Source organism: Suncus etruscus, chromosome 6 (genome assembly GCF_024139225.1).
Source record: "Suncus etruscus isolate mSunEtr1 chromosome 6, mSunEtr1.pri.cur, whole genome shotgun sequence".
NCBI lineage: Eukaryota > Metazoa > Chordata > Mammalia > Eulipotyphla > Soricidae > Suncus > Suncus etruscus.
The window spans coordinates 30,577,991-30,600,061 of record NC_064853.1 but is presented as its reverse complement, the minus strand read 5'-3'; the positions used below and the strand labels follow the sequence as shown (position 1 = coordinate 30,600,061).

Below are 22,071 nucleotides of genomic sequence, written 5' to 3'. Positions count from 1 at the left end.
GTCACTGTAAGACTGTCATTGTAAGACATTTGGATAATTTGTTATAGCAGCAGAAGAGACTTATAGAATGACAGGCAGGCAGACAGAAAAATTAAAAATGCAAAGAAAGAGGTGGGACAGGCAGGTGGTCAATAGTTCCATGAGTAAAGAGAGGGAGAGAGTATAAAAGCAGGGAAACAGTCAAACAAATGTGAAATGGGAAACAGTGAGAGTATGCAGTGTGAGCAGGTGTCAAGAAGGTCAACAAGGGGACAGGAGCAGGACAAAATTAGGTGACAGTATTCCTATCACCATACTTAGGTAAGTTTTTTGAGGTACAGGTGGATTCCATTCTTTGAATTCAGCACAAGTTTGTTGTTGGGAATAGGGACCCTGGAAGGGTCAGGAGCCAGTTCAAAGCGGAGCAGGGTCAGTGCCACAGCGACCTTCAACTCATTCATGGCAAACTGCTTCCCAATGCAGTTTCTGTGAGAGGGAATAACTATGTGAGAAGGGATCTCAGAGCCAGTTCTGAACAGTGAGTCATCAGGCCTGATGACTTTCTGGGACCTGCATACAGGGCCTCCAAGTTCTCTGGTTCTCCCCTGCCCTTCTCTTGCAGCACATGGAAGTGGCTAGTGGAAGCCTAGAGGAAAGACACCATAGGATAAATTCCCCAAAATTTCCTCGGAGCTTCCTCTAAGGCTCCCAGGGTAATCTAACACACCCAACATCACTGATATCTGATGAGTGGGCATGAGTTACCTAGTTACCTGAGGCTCTGGGCAAAGTGTATCATCATGATGGAAAAAAGCAATTAACTAGAGGTTAATCTGAAATAGAGGAAACTGCCAAAATACATAGGGTCAGTTCTGCTGCTGCCATACTGCTTTGTCTATTCATGGTCATTGTAAAAAACTCACTGGGGCCAACTCAGGGGCACATACAGGTAGGAGGTCGCCTGCATGTGAGCGCACCCAGTAATGTTCATCCCCCCCACCAACTTTGAAAAGCTCACCTGGAGCCCCCTGAGAAGGGCAGGTAAGTGTGGCTGTGCCAAGAAGCACCTGGTGCAAACCGGGAAGGATCAAACACCTGTAGAGGAGCACAGGATCAGGACATCTGCAGTCTAGATGGAACCAGCCTCAACAGAAAGAGAAGGAGTGAGGGTAAGGAGATCTTGGCCAGCCCATTGTCCCCACATCATACCTCTGGGTCAGGCCACACGTTTGGGTTATGGTGAAGGCCATAAATGGAGAGCGTCACTGAGAGACCTAGGGGCAGGAAAGAGAGAGAAGGCTGAGTATATCCCCTACCATGGGGCCCCAGTTCCCCAGCCTGTAGTTGCATGTACCTTGAAGTGCCATGTGTTACCTTGTGACATTTCTGCCTCAAAGCTCCTATGTAAGATGGTGAGTTGGGTGAGGCAGTCTGGTGAATCCCTGTGTTCAGATCAAGAGGAGACCAGGACCAGGAGAGGGAGCAAGCTTTTCTTTTGGAAAACTCAAGCAACATTCACTTTTCAGATTATTCCCTAAGCCTTTAGGGACCAAGCATTAATTCACTTTTTCCTCAGAAGAGCCTCGAAGAAGGACAAATCTTCATTCTGATGAGGCTGCTGAGCTCAGAAGAGACTGAACAACTTGCCACCTAATTCACAGCTTGTTTGGCAATGGTGGGTTCAGCCCCATGTATGTGTGTGTGTTAGGTGGGAGTGGAAAGGGGAAAGGTACCTCCTTTTATTAGAGGGATCTCAGTCTGTCCCTCCCTTTAGCTTTCTCTGTCCACCCAGCTTTTTAGGATTTGGAAACAAATATTTTGAAGTTGAATTCCTGAGGCCACACTTAGGGGCCAGAACTTGTTTTGATTGAGCTTTCCTGGAACAGGAGCTATGGTGGCATTTCATAGACATTATCTTCACTGAAGTTTTGATTTCTGAGGGGAAGCAGCCCACAGAGACTGGGCCCTTGGACTATGCAGCAAATTCCTGCTCCCTCACTGCCTTGGGGCTCAGGAGAAGAGAACCACATGCCAGATCAGGAAAAGGCTAATTTGATTTATTTGGTGCAGTCCTGTATTGAATGTGATTACCAGCTCTGTGTTTGTGTTGATTACTCAGGGCTGTGTTCAGAGGATCATGTGGTATTAAGGTTTGAACTCAGGTTGTCCTTATGCAAAGCAAGCAGTATAACCCCTATGCTATAACTGGTCCTAGAAATTTTCTACATCTTAACATTTTCTTTTATTTTTTAAAGTTTTATAATTGCTTTATTTAAGCACTGTGGTTACAAATTTGTTGAGTTTATGTCATAGAATATACACCACCCTTTTTACACTGTATACTTTTGTTAATGAAGGAATACTATGCATATCATTTTATCCTCTTTCAGCACCCAGTTCTGTCCAGAGTGATCAATTCCAACTATCTATCATTGTCATAAAGGACCCTTCTCTACCCTAACTGCATTCACTGCTCTTTGTGGCAAGCTCTCTTCCATGGACTGGTTCTCCTGCCTTCATCTCAATTATCTTTGGATATTATTACCATACTACCTTTTTTTATATTCTACAAATGAGTGATATTATTCTCTGTTTATCCCTCTCTCTGACTCATTTCACTCAGCATAAAAATCTCTATGTCCATGCATGTATTAGCAAATTTTATGACTTTCTTTTTCTTTTTCTTTTTCTTTTTTTTTTTTTTTTTGGTTTTTGGGTCACACCTGGCGTTGCTCAGGGGTAACTCCTGGCTGTCTGCTCAGAAATAGCTCCTGGCAGGCACGGGGGACCATATGGGACACCGGGATTCGAACCAACCACCTTTGGTCCTGGATCGGCTGCTTGCAAGGCAAATGCCGCTGTGCTATCTCTCTGGGCCCGACTTTATTTTTCTTAACAGCTGTGTGGTATTACATTGTGTAGATGTACCACAGTTTCTTTATCCATTCATCTGTTCTTGGGTTCTTGGTTTGTTTCCTGAATTTGATTATTGTAAACAGTGCTGCAATGAACATAGAAGTGCAGAAGGCTTTTCTGTATTGTGTTCCTAGGGTGGTATTGATGAATCATATGGAAGCCCAACTTCTTGGTTTAGTTTAGTTTAGTTTAGTTTAGTTTAGTTTAGTTTGTTGTTGGCCACACCTGACAGTGGTGCTCAGGGATTTTTCCAGTTGCTATGCTCAGAAGTTGCTCCTGGCAGGCTGGGTGACCATATGGGATGCTGGGATCAAACTGGATCTGTCCCAGGTCAGCCATGTGCAAGGTAAAGGCCCAACCACTGTGTTATCACTCCATCCCCTCAACTTGTATTTTTGAGGAACATCCATATTGTTTGGAAATAGTTTTATTTTATTTTGTTTTTGTTTTTGGACCACACCCAGTGATGCTCAGGGGTTACTCCTTGCTATGCACTCAAAAATTGCTCTGGGCTTGGGGGACCATATGCTACACCGGGGGATCAAACTGTGTTCCATACTAGGCTGGCACATGCAAGGTAGACACCCTACTGGTTGCACCACCACTCCAGCTCCTGGGAATGGTTTTAAAGTTGAATTGCTGAGACCACACTTAGAGGCAGGAACTTGTTGATTAAATTGTTGTGGAATAAATATTTTTGCAATGTTTTATGGACATACTAACTATAGAGTATTGATGGTGGTTGTCCTTGGTGGTGAGCATTATGGCAGTGCTGAGATATATTCTGGCTCTGTTCTCAAGCTCCACTCCTATAAAGGCTTAGGAAATGATACATAGTAAACCCTAACCCCAACTCTAACCCTGTGAAAGGCAAGTGCTCTATCCACTTAACTATATTTCTGGTGCCCGAAGTATTTATTCTAGAGAGGAAGCACCTCAAAGAGTTTGGGGCTGTCTTTGACCCTGTGGCCTGCTCCTCTTTCAATAAACATCGACTTAGTGAGCATGCCAGGTATAGGCTTACCTTTGGGTAAGGAGCGCCCATCAGGGAAGGTGATTGGCGTGCTGAGCTCTCTGCTCACACTGGGCACTGGCGGGTACATGCGCATTGCCTCCTTGATGCACATGGTGGTGTAGGGCATCTTGTCCATGTGGTCCCTGAGTAGAGGCCCAGACCGAGGGTAAGTGAAGCTGCTCAGGCTCTTCTTCTGATCGGCCAGGGGTTCCCTATGACTGGCACTCACCAGGTGATGGAGGTGCCATCTCCCAGAAGGCTTTGCAACTCCTCCCTGCACAGCTGCTGGTGCTCAGGGTTCAAGGCCAGAGCATAGAGGATCCAGGAGATGCCACTGGCTGTGGTGTCATGACCCTCAAACATGAAAGTGTCCACTTCTGCCCGCAGGTCCTTGTCAGACAGGCTGCTCCCCTTCTCTGTCTGCAGACATTGAGAGAGAGAGAGAGAGAGAGAGAGAGAGAGAGAGAGAGAGAGAGAGAGAGAGAGAGAGAGAGAGAGTCGGCATTTTCCTTTTGGCATGTGGGCATAGCTGCTACATCCTCCATCCTCATTTCATCCCGATTACCCTCCTCCACACTCACCCCATCCACATTTACCTCTCTCCAAACTAATCCATGCAACACTCGCCCCTACCTCTACACTTATTCCTTCCATATGTATCTCTTTTTATTCAATCCCTTTACACTCATCTCTCCTCACACACCCTGGAAAAGAGCAGGATGTCCAGGAAATCCAGGTGTCTCTTCTTCTTAATCTTTTCTAGCTCGCCCTCATTCTGCAGTTGCATCTTCCTCTGCTGGATCACGTGGTCTATCAAGATAGAATGTTCAGACACAGCTGGGAAGTATAGAGGCCCATGCCAATGTCCATGATAGCCCCAGCTACCCATCCTTTAAGTGTCTGGGAAGAGTGGACCAGAAGGAAGGTGGGAGTGAGGGTACACAGTAAGCAAGAACTCCATGACGCTTGCTCAGGTCTTCCCACAGTGCTCAATCCAGGGACATTGCTGAGCCCTGCTAGGGGCACAACTCTTTCAATACTCCTTGATGAGAAGACACTTGTAATATCCTCACAGCCCAGCACTTTACACCCTTACATCCTCTTTCCTGAGTGGCCAGCCAAGTTCCAGCTGTACTGGGGACATCATTGTGGGTCCCTTAGATGTGGTTGATGACAGAGGAGAGCATTCCAGATGTGGGGGTCTCACCTGTGTGTTCGTGGGCAACCTCACAAACCTTGGAGTTACTGCGACCATTAAAGGACAGGCTGTATAGGAAGTCATTCTGGTGGAAGGCGTTTCTCACCCGGGAATAGAAGAATTTCTTCAGTTTCTCGATGGCCTGAGTGTAGGACTGCGACTTCCTGCAGGAAGATGGGGCAGAATGATGGGAAAAGAACTGTCATTGGAGTGTAGATCTGGATGTAGGCTTTCACAGACAATAGGGAGACACTGATTTATCTGTCTGTGCTGAAGAACTTGTATTTTAGACAAGACTTAAGCAGCCAGGGATCAGGATCAGGAACTAGAGTTGTGCTGTGGTCCTTGACCCTGACCAAGACTCCTGAGAGCCTCTCTATTAGTGCTGGTTCATATAAAAAGTGTCCTGCTGTTCTCAAAAATAGGTTCCAGAGCTGGGCAGAGCAGGTCCTGACTAGGTGGCCACTGACCTGTCAGTCTGCATGCTGCTGCGATGGCTGAAGGCACACTTCATGATGGTGTCCAGTGTCATCAAGGAGATAGATTCAACAATCTCAATAGGGTCACTTCCATCAAACTTTGCCCATTTGTCCTGGAAGAGGGAAATAGCTTTTGTGTCCCAGAAGATCTCTACTGACAGGAAACATCTTTCTTGTCCATAAATATTATGATGACTCTTTTCTATTTCTCTAAAGCAGGTAAGTTTTGGTAAAATGTGTGCACATGATATGTGCTTGGTAATGTGATAATTATTTGCTGAAGCTGTCTATCAAATAATTGTACTTTCTTACAGTTTTCTTTGAAGTCTAAAACCAAGTTATTGTGGTCTACAGAAACTAGGCAATGGTATAGTTGGTATAAAATAATGGCCAACTTTTGGCCTTGGGTTATATAACTGAGAATGCCAAGTAAGGTAGGCAGTGATTGCTGGGGGGAAATAGTGACATGAACTGGATATAACTTATGGAGATTGAAGTAGGATCTTGAGCATTTTGTGGTGGTAAGATAAGATAACTGTGTTCATGAAATCATAAATATTAACAGAGTTAAAATATATGAAAATTTATAACACTTATATTCAATTTTTTATTTGAAAAGAACACAAATGATGACCCATAACTTTTGTTGATTGGAGGTCAAAAGGAAAATATTCTCTGACCTGAGAGCTAAGCTTGATGGAAAAAGGAACAAGTTAAGTAAACTCAGCTCTCTGGGGAAAAGAAAGTGGTGGATTCAATTCCTTTTTTCATCTATTGTTGGTTGCTCTTGTGCATAAGAATCCAGGGTCACTGGGAAGAGTCTCTATCACAGGGTGGCTATGAGATACACACTGAAGCTGCCCATGGTCCTTCATGGAAAACTTTGTGCCTTGAAAAGCTTTAGGCCCAGACAGAGCCTCATGCAAATCATCCTATGATGGTGCAACCATCCACTGAAGGTGACCACACCCAGGCCAGTTCAGGTTAATATGTCTAGTTGTCCAGAGATAGACAATCACCAGTCCATCAAGTCAAAAATGAGGAAGAGCAGGAGAAAAGCACTTTTCTTCATGATGAACCTTGCAGGTGAGGAACCAAGTGTTTTTCCAAGTTGGTGTCTGAGTTATTTCCCAACTCATTCAGTTTAGGTAATAACCAACTCACATGGGCTTTTTTTTTCTGCATGGATGTGTCTAAGGCATGACTAAGGGAAATGTAAGGTACTATGTATGAGGGTAGACTCTGAACTGTGGTTGAAGGTGAGCAGGTGAGAGAAGGACAGACTTACCAGCATCACTCGCACAGAGTCAGCTGTAATTCCCACATAGGGCTTGAGGATGTCATAGTGGAAGGCTGGGGTCAGCATGCGCCTGTGCTGGAACCAGGTTTGCTCATTCAAGAGGAGTAAGCCATACCCTGTAACAGACAGGGGTGGATGCATGGATAGAAGAGATGTGATTAGTAAGACTAGGGACACTTTGGACAGAACCAAGGGTTTTCCAAGAAGGCACACATCTTGAGGAATAAAGGCTCAAATGGAATTATGTGTCAGGTCAGACAAGAATTTGAACAAAAATTAGGCTAATGATGTTGGAGAGGATTGAGGGAGATGTAGAAAAATTAAACTTGCAGAATGCTAAGGTATCCTAGAAGTGTAAGGGGGGTTTTTGTCTATTGTTTTTGTTTGTTTATGTTTTTTGGGTTTTTTTTGTTTTTGTTTTTGTTTTTGTTTTTGTTTTTTTTTGCTTTTTGGGCCACACCAGTGACACTCAGGGGTTATTCCTGACTATGCACTCAGAAATCACTCCTGGCTTGGGGGACTATATAGGACCACAGGGGATTAAATCGCGGTCCATCCTAGGTCAGTGAGTGCAAGGCAAATGCCCTACCGCTTGCGCCACAGCTCTGGCCACAAGTGTGAGGGTTTTATTAAAAGTTGGAAAGGAGGTTTGATTTAGAGAATTGGGTGCTGTCAATTTTGCTGTTCTTTTGAGTCAGAGAGAGTTCTAGCACCTGACTAGCAAGAGGACTGTATTTCTGAAAGTTAGATGTACTTACCAATCCAGGGAGCCAAGAATCTGTAGGGAATAGTAGACTTTGGATCTGAAAGGTAAGGAAGAGCATTATGTTTCCTAAGGTAGCAACAAATCAGGAGTTCCAGACAGAGTTGGGGTTCAGACTAGAGGTTTGTGTACTCCCAATGACTGTCTTGGGCTATACCTATCACCCCTAATGTTCCTGTCCTGCTACCTACAGTGCCAGGAACTCAGACTAAATTTAGCATCAGAACACTATGGACAAGAGATAAATCAGACAAAGCATATGCTCTCCTCAATACCCCCCAAAAGACACAAGGTTGTGGGTTTTTTATAATTTGTGGTGGCTCTGCCATCGTGACTAGTTATTTCCTAATTTTCAGATCAAGATTCCTAATTTACATAATAAGTGATGTCATTTTAATTAAACAAGAAAGAAAATAGTAAACTGCCACTCAAATTATATTTCATTTAAGTAAATATTGTTGGTTTATGCAGACTTGGAGGATGGTTTATAGAAGGTTCAGGCTCTATAAACTGTACCTCTACTATTTCCTGGAATTTCAGGGTTATGAACACACATGATTTTGCTAAACGCACTGTCTCTGATCAGGAGTCTCCAGGATTATATGCTGCAGGGATTAAACCGGAATCAGAAACATTTAAGTCAACACTAACCCCTGTACTAGCTCTTCAACCCCATGCACCTAGGGAGGAGCTGCATAAATTGTGAAAAGGGTATTTTCTCTCTCTTACCTGATCGCCCCAGAATCACCTTCATGTAATCAGGGTCATAGACAATAAACTGGATCCTTGTGCCCCATAGCCAGCGAGGAGAGGCACATGGAAACCTCTCTGTCCTTTTTACTATCTGTGACAGTTCTTCCTCCTCTGGGAACTGTCAAAGATAAACCAAAGAAAATAGTATAGTTCTCTATAGTCAGAGAGGGAATACTGATATGGACCACAAAGGAGGTAGTTTTGGATTGATCAGCAAAACTAAATAGTACAAGTGCTTCTTTATGACTCTGCTCAACACTTGATGGTTGTTCAAGGCTTAACATATTGAGTCTTGTTGGGGACAAAACTGAGCAGACATATACCTTAGGAACTGACTTTCTGGTATACAAAATTTTGGAAGTCATAACTACAGCATTTGCATGAACAATTTGACCCCTTGAATTACCTGGGAAGCAGTTTTGTAATATTCTATGTTTGCTTAGAGGTAAGGTAGATAATGAAAAATATTCAAATTAGCAATAAGTTTTATTCTATTATTCTGGCTATTATTTGTTTGCAATACTATCAAGCATACATCTAAGTAACTTGATAACAGAGAACTGCATGGGGTATATAGGGAATACTCAAGTCTTTGCAAACTTGCTTGCAAAGAAAGGCTCTTTGTACATGGCCTCAGTCTAGGCCCTGCAAGTTCTTTTTTTTTTTTTTTTTTTTTTTGTGGTTTTTGGGTCACACCCGGCAGTGCTCAGGGGTTATTCCTGGCTCCAGGCTCAGAAATTGCTCCTGGCAGGCACGGGGGACCATATGGGGCGCCGGGATTCGAACCGATGACCTCCTGCATGAAAGGCAAACGCCTTACCTCCATGCAATCTCTCCGGCCCCATGCCCTGCAAGTTCTTAAGAAACTTTTATCCCACCTCTAACTGACAGGAAAGAAAATTGTGGGTATGCTTCAGAATCAGGTTAGGGAATGAGAGCCCTTTCAGGGTTTGAAGTTTAGGGATAGAAGTTCTTGTCTTTGGTCATGGGCTTCAGTTTCTTTTCAGTAAGCTGTTGATTTGATTTGTATCCTTTAAAATTCCTTGCAATTTGCATTTGGGAATATTGCATTTGAGGGTACAGAGAAGATGAATTGGTAGATCTTTTAAGTACAATAAAAGGACCCATTTCTTTAGGCCATGGAGCCTAAGTTTCAGTGCCTAGTGCATGAGGCCAGCAATATGCAGACCACACAAAGCAGCCAAACACAGAGCTGTGCTCTTCACCATGCTCCTCACTCATACCTGCAAGATTAAATCTGATCTCAAAACCTGTGTTTTCCCATGTAGTCAGAATACAGAAAACATAATGTCTGAGCCAAAGAGGTATTATAGTGGTAGGGCATTTGCCTTGCAAGCAGCTGACCCAGGACGAAAGGTCGGTAGAATTCCGGCATCCCATATGGTCCCCCAAGCCTGCCAGGAGCTATTTTTTGGGCACAAAGCCAGGAATAACCCTGGAGCACCACCAGGAGTGCTCCCTCCAAAAGAAAACATAATGTTTGTCCAAAACAAATCCTTGCCACTTTTGAATTCTTTAGTTGGCTTATCACTGTTTTCCATATTAGAGAATATCCACAATTTAGATCTACACTTTATACATGCATGCTAGTTAAAGTGTTTACTTATTGATTATTTGGGGTCCAAAGCTGGTATTGCTCAGAGATCACTCCTAGGGGTGATTTGGGAGGGGAATATGTAGTGCTGAATATTAAATAAGGGTCAATCATATGCAAGGCAATCACCTTAACCCCTGTATTATCTCCAGCTTTAAGTGATTACCTTCATGGGTATTTTTCCTCAAATGAAAGCAGCATATAAGCTGGCTCCACCCAGAGAAAAATGGAGAGCAATTATTTAGAACTATATGCAGGGTTTAGGGGTCATTTCCAGCAGTGCACGGATAAAATTTGGGGTGCCGAGAATTGAACTGGGGTTGGCCAATGGAAAGCAAGAGCTTTAGCCCCTTGACTATCCTCTCTGATTCTGAAAAGATGAATTTCTTTTCTTTTATCCACACAGCAGTGATTATCTTCAGTAACATGATTCTCCTGATTGCTATGATCCCAATGAAATTAGCAAATTCACTAAACCTGGGAAGCTGTCATGGCAACTTCTGACTTGCATTCAGTTGCTCAAAAGCACAAAACCAACTGGACTGGTGACTGGCATCTGAAGTCAAGGTCAGTTGTGGGAAGCTGAACCAACCCTCCCTTGATGGAATCTGATGCTGGCTCTGAGTGGACAGAGTCTGAGTAGAGTTAGGTTAGCAATGTGATGCAGTGGTAGATGCCATGTTCTGCATATATGACACCAGCTCAATCCCCAGAAACACACACATTGAAAATAACACACACCCAAATAAAAGCAGGGGGTCATGTTAAGTGAGCTCATCAGAAGAATAGAGAGAAGCAAAGCAGGGACAAGTGAAGCCATAACAAAAAAAATCCTTGGACTCAGTTGACAGAATTTAGGTGAGGGTGGGGAGTGTACCATCTGTTTCAAATACAGAGTCTGGTGAATGAACCCTGGGAAATAAACAATTTATTATACTGTGTAATCAAATATTAGCCCTCCTCATCCTGGCAATACTAGTGCCCTATCCCTCATGTGTGGTCATAGGTTGGACAAAGAAAAAGAAAACACCTCAATTCCTAGTACTGTCAAACAAAACTAGTGGGTTCCCTGGCCTGGTAAGTCTCTGTTTCTGTTACTTGATACTTCCTTACACTGGGAACTCCACAGTATAGCAATGACTGGTTTGATCTGGTTTAGAGGATGGATTGAGTGGCTGGTCAGGGAAGCATCTAGAAGCTCTGTTTTGTGGAAACAGCTGAGGTTGTATAGCAGGAGGAAGAAATTCAGGATGGCACAACTGTATCTGAGCCACCAGCCCATTTTCTGGAAGAAGGAATCTCTCTGGACTGAGGTGATGAGACTTGAGAGGTGAGCTGGATTCCCTCTGAAAACCCCTCTAAAAAACTGTCCCAATAGTTCACTGACTGCCACCTTCTGAAGCCACCCCTGGCCCTCCCTTAACCCTCCCTGCTCCTTCCTACCTCCTTGGAGTGCCCAAAGAACCAGTGGGAGGGAGGCGATGGGAACTGCTGGACAGCTTTGAGCAGCCACTGCCTGTGCAGGTAGAGCTGGACAGCCTTGATCAGCAGCAGCACCAGGCCGAGCAGAGAGACCACTTGCAGGAACCCAGAGATACTGCCCAGGGGCTTGGTGATGCTCAGCACAGAGACACCCATGATGCTGTGGCTGTAGGCTGGCTGGGTCAGTCTGACTCTCCCTGACTGTCTCTGACCACTCAGCCTACTTCAGTCACTCGTGGCAAGGTGACCACACCTACCTTGGGGAGGTGACTGCAGGGAGCAAAGATCACAGGCTGGCAAAGGTAATTTTGTCTTATTGTCAGAACTAGGAACTGAGGCCAAGAGAGAGAGCTAGAGAAGAGCCTCAGGGACAATGGTAGAAGACTTTGGTGTTGGGCATGGTACAATGCAAGGGATGTATAAACAGTAATATTGGTTCTGTTGCAAATTGCTATACTCAGCAACAAAATTGGAAGATCTAGCTGAGAAAAGAGTGGAGGAGTTTTTTCAGTTGCAGTGATAATTGCCTGCACTCTCCTGACCCCTCTCATGTCACTCAGCAGCTATTCCTTGAACCTCACTGTGTGCTCCCCATTCTTCTAGAGGTCTGATTACAGCTGTAAGCAAAAACAGTCAGGCATCCTGAACTCAATAAATTCAGTCTCACTGACCAAAAAATTTTTAGATATGTGTAATTTCATTATTACACGCATTTCAGAGATGAGAAGTTATCTAAAAAGAAAGGAAAATAGTCATTGATATTCCTATGTGGACAAATCATTCCCAATTACTGCCATTTCTATGAAAAACAATGATACAAGGGCCAACGAGATCACACAGCTGGTAGGGCATTTGTACACAGCTGACCCGGGTTCAATCCCTAGTATCCTATGTGGTCCCCTGAACCTGCCAGGAGTGATTCTTTTTATAAATATATTTATTTAATCATCATGATTACAAGCATGTTTGTAGTTGGGTTTTAGTTTTATATATATATATATATATATATATATATATATATGTGTGTGTGTATATATATATGTGTGTATATATATATATATATATATATATATATATATATATATATATATATAACAAAAAGAACAGGTGTTCTGCCATTAAAGTTTCCTTGGGCCTTCTCAATATTACCCTTATTTACCTATGTTTCTCATGTAATTTATCATATCAAATATACCCAATGAATCTCATCATCCTTTTAATAAGGAAAGAAAAAAATTGTTATCTTCCAAGGATCCATTAAAAAAGTTTAAAATTAGTTTTAAGGAATCAGAGGAGAGAAAGTATAGAGGATAGACTTTATTTTACCTTTTGGGTTGTTTTTTTTTTGTGCCTAATCCTGGATTTGATCCCCCCTATACTACATGACTACTTGAGTGTTGCCAGATAGAGTCTTGGAGTTCTCCAAGAATCACTGAGGTGGCCCCTCTGGGTCGAGTCATCATAAGACCTAAGCAACACCACATCTTTGGGCCTTAGCATTCAACTGGTGGGTAAAGTATCACCTGGAGTGGTTCCAGACCCCTCCAAGTAATAATTTAAAATAATATTTTATTTAAGGCTGTTGAGACAGCTTAGAGGTTGGAAGACTTGACTGACATGTATGAGGCCCAAATTTGGTTCTCAGTTCCATATTAACCCCTGAGCAGGACTGGATGGCCCTGATGGCATCCACTACCACGAGCTCGAGTTGCACCTAGCCTGAGCATTGAAACATCAAGCCCATACAGCCAAGCCCTGGATTATCAGATTGGACGCACCACCACCACCAAAAAAACAACCAAACAAAAAAACAACCGACCAACTTCATTTAGAATTAAATTTCAAGAACTTTGTGAAAAATAACAAAAGAAGAAAAAAGAAATCAAAATGTTTTTAAACTACTTGGTCAAAGGATCACAATCACTGTGAAGCAATACCTATAGTTAACCTCTTAATCAAAATGACAAAATTTCCAAGGCAAATGTAGAAGTCTACACAGTGATGAAAAAAACCTTAGTTCTTTTAACATTAGAGAATTTGGTTTGCCTAAATAATCAGAGACTGATGATAAAGAGTACTGGTGATTGTTTTGATAAAACTTAACATCTTTGAGGCCAGTGTGATAGCGTAGTAGTAGGGCATTTACCTTGCATGCTGCTGACCCAAGATAGACCTGGCTTTACTCCCTGGCATTCCATATGGTCCCCCAAAGCTAAGAGTGATTTCTGCATTCATAAGTAGGAGTAGCCCCTGAGCATCACAGGGTATGACCGCCCCCCCAAAAAAAAAAAAAAACAAAGACATGTATTTTAACCCTCATACTATCTCTTAATCCCTTGTCTCCTGATTTCAGTTCAGAAATTTCTGCATCCTGGTTCAGTCCCAAGCTGGAAGAATTGATCACCTACCTCAAACATGGCAGTTTACTACAGAGTTTGAGAAGAGAGAGCCATAAAAGAATCTAAGATGACCCCAAAACAAAACAAAAAGGTTACATCTCTGTATAAATCCAATGATAATAATGCTAATTTCATAACTATTTAAATTAGTTTCTATATATCTGAAAGTTATAGGAATTGTCAATTTACATTAAAAGTTTACTTTCTACAATGATTGAATAGAACTCATATAAATTAATTTTAGCAACACCATCTAGGATAAAAAAATTATCACATTTATAACATACTTGCATATAGAAACAGACACAAACCAGTTCTTAAAGTTTTTTGTTTTATGCAGGAATCAGGTACAAAAATTTGTGTGGGCTAGATTAGGAACAAGGAATCATTTGGTTCAGTTCTTAAAATAACTTCCTGGTATTTTTATGTAAAATGGAGGACCCAGATAGGAAATCAGGTAGAATAATTGATGGGGAAAGAATTCAAATTCTTCCAAGAAAGTCTTTGAACTAAGCAGATTCTCTAACTTTAAAATATTTGTAAATTTGTAATTTCCCATACTCTAATAATATCTAAAAAATTATCTGTTTTAGCAAAGTACATTTTTTTCTATTTTGTTTATATTAGGGTGATTTCCAACTTACAATGAAATAAAAATACTTTTAAATTTCAAGAGTTTGGTGTTTGTATAAGATGAAATAAAGAATTTATTTGCATGCCATCCTGCCATAAGCCTTCCTGGAGTAAGGAAAAGTGGGGCAGGATCTCAAGACTTCAGAGAAATAGAAAGGACTTCAGAAGATGAGAAACTAAATGTTTAAAACCAATAAATGTTTGCTAGACCATGCAAAGTCTAGCAAGTTCATCTCTTTAATTCATTAATAGAAACAGTGAAACACAGAAATGAACTTAAACAGGATTTGCTAAACTTCCTCCTCCAGTCTTAGTGCCCAACCTTTGTCAAGATCTCTCATAATCTCTTCCTGGATAATCAGGAGACATTCTTTCAGATGAATCCTTATAAATCACAATAATTTTCTCTTTATATGTAAGTACTTCTTACAAAGGAAAAGTTGTTCATTTTCAGAGCATTTTATATGTCTTATATTTTTTAGATATATCAAACCAATAATCCTATGCCAAAGAAGCAAATTTTGGAGGGGCACACTCTATTCACTTTTATGGATAACACATAGGAGAAATTCAAGAGCAAAGGCCCATGAGTAAGAACTAGTACGCTGTGCTAGTGGACACACAGCCTGGTCCCTGGAAACTCAGCCCAGGGAGTCTGCTGAATACTGCTTCGGAACAAGGGAGGGTCTCACTCTGATGAGGAAACACTTGTAACCCTTGATCAGCCCAATACCTGACACCCTCCCATCCCATTTCCTATCCCTGCACTATGAAAGTACAAACTTGCGCTGGTCAAAGCTCCCAAAGGATCTGGGTTGGACTCTGTTGAGGAATCAATGCTGTCAAAACTTTTTTTCAACTTTGCCACCCACCATGCACCTGATCCCCGAATTTGGAAGGCCTCTCTGGGACTAGGAAAAACTAAAACAGGACTGAGGTTTGTCATTTGGAGGGTAAGAAACTTCTTACCAGGAAAAGATTCCCCATTGCATTTTGGGGGGTTCTTTATGAACACTTCTGCATTGATAAGGACCCAGACATCTGGCCACTACTGAACTACACAATGGAGTCCTCTCAACATGTAATCTCCCTCTTTATTGTCACACTAAATATGCTTCCAATGGCATTTCCCTGCCATTTTTCTGTACATGTGATGTATGTTCATTGTGTGTGTTCCTCAATTGTGAATGTGTACCTTTCTCCCTCATGAATATGTATGAGTTTCCTGAAAAGACTACTAGAATATGTATCTGTTGTTATGCCCACACTCTGCTGGGCATAAATAGACTTCTCTCTCTCTCTTTCTCTCTCTCTCTCTCTCTCTTCAAAGTTGCTCATAAGTCCTGCTTGTGAACTTCCTTGCTGACTTATTTTTATGTCAATCAAGTTCCTCTTTTCTCTGTAATTGTTCTTGTGCTTTTTCAGATAACAATGCAAAAGATTGCCCACAATTTTTGGTGGTCTGGCCACTCTATGACTCAGGACTGTAAATTATTAGAAGTCAAGTTGGTGTGAAGAAGAAACTTTCCTCTACATCTTGAGTAAGATCTCAACTAGTTAAAAACAAAAAAAAAAAATCAGTTCTTTATAACTGTTTAATCAGTTTAAGTAAAGATTGTTGTTAGTAGGGTGGGAAAATAGCTGGAGACATCTCTTCTGCAATTTCACATACCTAAAGCATATAGTTATAATTTGGCAAGCTAGTCATTGTAGAGTTCACTAAGGTGACCTTAGATTGGGAAAATTTTGTTTGGGTAAGCCCATCTACTGGTAGAACCTTTACCAAGGACCTATGTACTCTGTTTCCCAGGCCAACACTGACTACCTTGAATGACATTTCCAGTGGTGTTATGCTAAGGATCTATTTTGCTGAGATAACCAACCATGTGTAGTGTGGCCATTCTGTGTCTGCAATTGGGGATGGTCACCTCTCCTTCATTTGGGAGCTGTTTCCCTCTGGACTTGGGCAATTCTGTGAGTCCACTCTAGAAGTGAGTATCATGGACTTTTACCAGATTTGTAACTTGATTCTCTTATCTGTATAACTACGTACAACTGTTATTTTCCAGGAAAAAAAAATAAAGTATGCTAAGAAGGAGAAATTTTTCTGTTAAAAGTTACTTATTACTTTGTGAGAACTCTGGAATATTAAAATTAGAACAGTCTGAAGTAACCATGAGGTTTTGATCTAATTTAACTTTTTAATGAACACAACAAACTGAATCATTGCTGGACAGTGTTATGAATCACCTATTTGACAAATAGATGTCCCTTCGCTAGGAAAGTTTGAGGTCTCCTTTAGCCTACTCCATGAATCCCCATAGTCTTTGGTAGAGGCTTGCTGTGTCACACCATTGATAGGAATTTCTATATTTCTATGAAGAGGATGAACAGAAGGCCCTCTAGGATGTCATATTTTTAGTGAGAATGCTTTTTTAAATATTCCCAAGGAACATTTCACCAGAAGGCTCCCTAGGATGCTTCTCCCCTGAGTGAATCACCAGTCTATTCCTTTAGAAATATTTTTGAGATTCGTGTTATGGTACTGACATTATATTTCCTTCACATATAATTGGTCTATACTTGATTCTCCCTTCTCATGTGTGTATTACAGGCAAATATTAATTAATTAAACTTCTTTTTACCTAGAAAATTTCAGCACCAAATTAAAGACACGTTGAAACAAATTTTTTCTCTGTCTTTAAAATGCCCTTGCAGTTTCTGCTTCTGGGGACATCTCTAAACTTGTTAACTTTCACCTCAGAATTTACATAGAAAAAAGTTTAGGCCAGGATGTAGAATTGGGCTGTCAAAACTTGTATCAGGTATAAAATCTGCATTTTTTTAGATATAGCTCTTCTGCCTCCTTCATTTCAACCTTTAAACAATGAAACCTCTCCCCTTATTCCCACTTCTCACTAATTCCATATCTTACATCTGAATCAAGTCTGCCAGGATTTGAGTTGAGATGTTAAAATTAACCTCCCTAGAACTTTTACTACCCTAGTCAGGTGAATTGTTTTACTATAAATCTCTATGTACTTTCTTTGTGAACATTCTTCTCATACCTGTGATTGGCGATTTACCTCATATATACTTGTCCCAGACAGACATCAAGGCTGAGATCACACTATTTCTTCCACATAGATTTTGTGTGGTTTCTCATTTTCTTCATATTTCACCACCCATGCATCCACTCTCCTCGAGGGAACTCAAACAAGTTTTCTAACACAACTAGACATCAAAACCTAGGCTGCAGCATTGCTGGGTGTTTTATTCAAGTAATATATTGTGCCAAGTGATATATGCTGTGATTTGGAGTCTAGAGAGTTTTTTTTTTCATGTTTATGTTTGCCTTTTCATGTTTGTCTTGTCATGTGTTGTGGTATATAAGTTCTTTTTAAGTTCATTAGGAAAGCCAAAAGAGACAAATATTATTGATCTGGCAAATTGTCTGGCTCCAAAAATCCAAAGCTTAACTTAAGCTGTTAAAAAGTTGAGTCTTTCCTTTGTCTCATTTTATGACTAGTGAACTTTGGATCAATTTGAGTAAAATAACAACAACATCTATTGACTTGTTGGATTACCACTAAGTTAAAAGATCTCTCAGCTGGTTAATGGGTCTGTGAGTTTGTTATTGAGAAAAAAGATTAAATGGGTTTAAAAGGTAAAAAAGAAAGTAAGAATACCATGGCTACCAAAGTGATATGTTTAACAATTGTAATCTGATCAGATCTTACTACTTCCATGGTTATGAAGAACTCTTGAGTCATGGAAATTATGTTAAATTTAAAACCACAGGCCTAAACAAAAGAAAATGGGATGGGTTGATTAGATTTAAGCACTATGTAAAGTAAGGTAAGAGATCTTGCTATCTTTCATGCACCTGAAATATGTTTTATGACCTTTATAAAAAGAAAATCATAATATTTTATTAAGAATCTTTTAATTATTTTTATTTAATTTTTTGTTTCTGGGCTACACAATTGGTCTCAAGACTTACTCCTTACTCTGTGCTCAGGGCAGGGTTGGAGTATTTTATAGGGTGCTGGTAATCAAACCAAGCTCAGCCAAATAAATGCAAGACAAGTTCCTTTACTCGCTGTACTCTCTCTCTTGTCCCAAGGTATTATTTTATTATCTGGTATAAACATATAATATCTTGAGCTCAAAAATTACACACACTCATGCTTTCTCTTTAGAATTAGTATCCTTTCTCAATAAAACTATTTTACTCTATTGCCTTTTCTGTGACAAAAGACAAAGAGCTCAAACCTTGCTTGAGGCTAGGACTGATTTTACTTTTTCTGCAAAAAGCTTAACTCTGTCCTAAGAGCAATGACTTCCTGAAATTTTGGGTTGTAGAGACCAGTTTCTATGCTGTACTGATCAAGTGGGTGGATGTTGTAGCTTAATGACTGCCTAAGTGAGATTGACAGGACCTAGGATCTTGGGCAGACTTGTATCATTTCTGACCTCCTTGGGTATTCAGCCCTACACATTAATGTGGAGATTTTAATACAATATGACATGTGTATTCATAAAAGAGAGGGAGATTTGGATACACTGATGGTCATTTATAGAGAGGTGACGATATGTAGAGACCCAAGGAGAAGGTTATTTGTTTAATTTTTCAATTTTTTTGGTTTAGGGGCCAAAGCTGTTGGCTCTCAGAGGTAACTTCTGGCTCTGCACTCAGAAATCTCCCCCTGGCAGGGTCTTGAGATCATATGGGATAACAGGAATCAAACTCTGGTTTGTCTCAAGTCAGTCAAGTGCAAGGTAAATGCATTACCACTGTGCTATCACTCCAGCCCAAGAAGGTTATTTTTTGTGGAGAGGGAGGGACACCCAGCGATGCTCAGAGATTTCTCCTGGCTCTTCACTCAGAAACTACTCTTGGTGATGCATGGGGGACCATATGGGATGCTGGAGATCAAGCCTGGGGCAGCCACATGTAAGGCTTACCCACTGTATGATCTCTCCAGTCCCAAGATTATTCTTTTCTAGTCAAAGAGAATAGCTTAGAATTGAATAGTCACAGTTTTTGGAAAGAACATACTTATCCTGTTCAAAATCTAGAGGATTTTGTACCTTCATCTTCAGACACTATCGACACTAGATTTCTGTTGCTTTTACCACTATTTGTGATGCTCTATTATGGTAGTCCTCACAAACTAATACAATTATGTAACGCTTAGAACATACCTATAATTTGAAGGGATTATTACTCAACTTCTTACTAAAGAATGAGGAAATCCACATTGAAAGATATACCCAGATGTGATGCATTTGAACTAAGGCCTGCTGACCCCACAGTGTCCTTTCCTGGGGTTGCCAAACTCTATTATCTATCTCTATTATCATATTTTAACTCAGTGGGTTAAGTCCTGGCACCGTTTTTTTTAAACTTCCATTTACTATCTGTTTTCTCTCTTTCTTAGAGGCACAAAATAGAGCACAGCTCATCAGCCCCCAGTAAGTATTCCTTGTTTTAATTTTTTTTGGGGGGTAAAGTAAAATATTTTTTGGTGTGTGGTCAGAGTGGTTGGTTTTGGTTTTGGATCATGCCTAGCAGTTTTCATGACCTACTTCTAGCTCTGGGCTCAGGATCACTCCTGGTGGTGCTCAGGAGTCATTTATGGTGCTGGGGATTAAACTGGGTCAGCTTTATACAAGGCAAATGCCTTAACCCCTGTATTACCTTTATGACCACCAAAGTAAAATTTCTTTATATAAAAAAAGAAAGAATAAATAGAAGAGGAAACTCCATAAAGTAAAAGAAAGGAACTGCAACCCCGAATTGTGATGAATAAACACATAAATGACATTATAGGAGACTGAATGAGCAAGTCTTGTGTAAAATCCTTATTGTATCTGGCAGTTTAAGTTAGCATAAAAATAAAAAGAACAAGGATAAAGCCGAGGACAAAGAATTAAGATTAAAAGACAAGGAGAAGGGCCCGGAGAGATAGCACAGCTGGGGATTGAACTGTCCTAGGCTGTCCTAGGCTAGCGCGGGCAAAGCAATTGCCTTACAGCTTGTGCCTTTGCTCCGGCCCCTTTCTTTCTATTATTTAATAACTTCACTTTCTGTCAACCCGAAACAAATGTATTATGATCAGTTATGTCAACTATGTGATACATTTTCTTTAAATAAATTAATTTTAAAAAATTTATGATGTTCTATCATATTAGATAAAGATTTCTTTTTATACTTAGTATTTCCCCTTTTTAATGTGCCTATGCAAAAAGGAACAATGCCACATAATACTACTGGTGTATAGGGGGTAAAAATAATAAGATAAACAAACCCAATAACATGCTTCTTCTAACATGAAATCAGAACCCAAGAGTAACTTACCTACTAGAATTTCTTAATAAACAGATTCAAAAAAGGGATAGTAAAACTAACTCTACATAAGGAAATACACAATAAGAATTATACCTATTAAGAAATACATCTGGGGCCGGGCGGTGGCGCTGGAGGTAAGGTGCCTGCCTTGCCTGCGCTAGCCTAGGACGGACCACGGTTCGATTCCCCGGCGTCCCATATGGTCCCCCAAGAAGCCAGGAGCAACTTCTGAGCGCATAGCCAGGAGTAACCCCTGAGCGTCACAGGGTGTGGCCCAAAAACCAAAAAAAAAAAAAAAAAAAAGAAATACATCTAGGACCCAGAGAGATAGCACAACGGCGTTTGCCTTGCAAGCAGCCAATTCAGGACCAAAGGCGGTTGGTTCGAATCCCGGTGTCCCATATGGTCCCCCGTTCCTGCCAGGAGCTATTTCTGAGCAGACAGCCAGGAGTAACCCCTGAGCACCACCTCGTGTGGCCCAAAAAAAAAAAAAAAGACAAGGATAAAGCTCCTAAAGCCCACGAACAGAAGGCAGGCAGGGTTGAAAGGGGCAGAACCAGGCGGAGTGCTACCAGGACTCAGGCCTGGTTCTTATTTTGTGTGTTCATACATTAATTTTCTTAACTAAGGTTTATTGAGAATCTCCTCTGCCAGACACTTCTAATGTCTAATGGCTATAATGAAGCTATAAATAAATGGACATTCCATATGATCCCCTGAGGCTATCAGAGGGGATCCTTGAGTCAGAGCCAGGAGTTAGCTCTGAGTACTGCTGGATGTGGCCCCCAAAGCAAATAAATAACTAAGATGTAATGATGAAAGCAAAAAGAGTTTTCTGAGTCCTCTAATTTGGAATATGTGAAACTTTTCTCTCAGAGCATCTACCTTGCTCAGTTTGTTTTGCTTTCTTTGGGAGATTTGTTAGTGTTTTTTCATTTTGGTAATTTTCTTTGGAAGGGACCACACCTGGAGGTTCTCAGGGCTTACTTCTGGCAGCACTGGGGTATGATAGAGGTGCCAAAGATCAAACTCAGGTCAACTTAGTACAAGGCAAGCACCCTTCAAATAGTATTTTCACTCTGGCCCCATTCTTTTGGCTTTGATGACCCTGAGAGAGATACTTACAACTTACAGATAAAATTACCAATAAGCCTCCAGACCCCCCCAACTAGACAGCATTAGTC

The 22,071-nt window shown here is 41.1% G+C and overlaps 1 protein-coding gene across 1 annotated transcript; it reads right to left on the bottom strand.

Moving 5' to 3' along the window:
• Positions 1 to 281: 281 nt before the first annotated feature.
• On the bottom strand, positions 282 to 11,692 carry LOC126011413 (cytochrome P450 4A11-like). The gene is made up of 12 exons (XM_049775183.1): positions 11,462 to 11,692; positions 8,380 to 8,521; positions 7,646 to 7,690; positions 6,876 to 7,003; positions 5,579 to 5,700; positions 5,118 to 5,272; positions 4,614 to 4,720; positions 4,140 to 4,330; positions 3,920 to 4,053; positions 1,189 to 1,253; positions 998 to 1,074; positions 282 to 465 (listed from the first exon to the last, which is right to left on the bottom strand). Exons 1-12 carry the CDS (start codon positions 11,654 to 11,656, stop codon positions 297 to 299), a joined length of 1,530 nt encoding a protein of 509 aa, XP_049631140.1. The 5' UTR covers positions 11,657 to 11,692; the 3' UTR covers positions 282 to 296.
• Between the last annotated feature and the right edge of the window lie 10,379 nt (positions 11,693 to 22,071).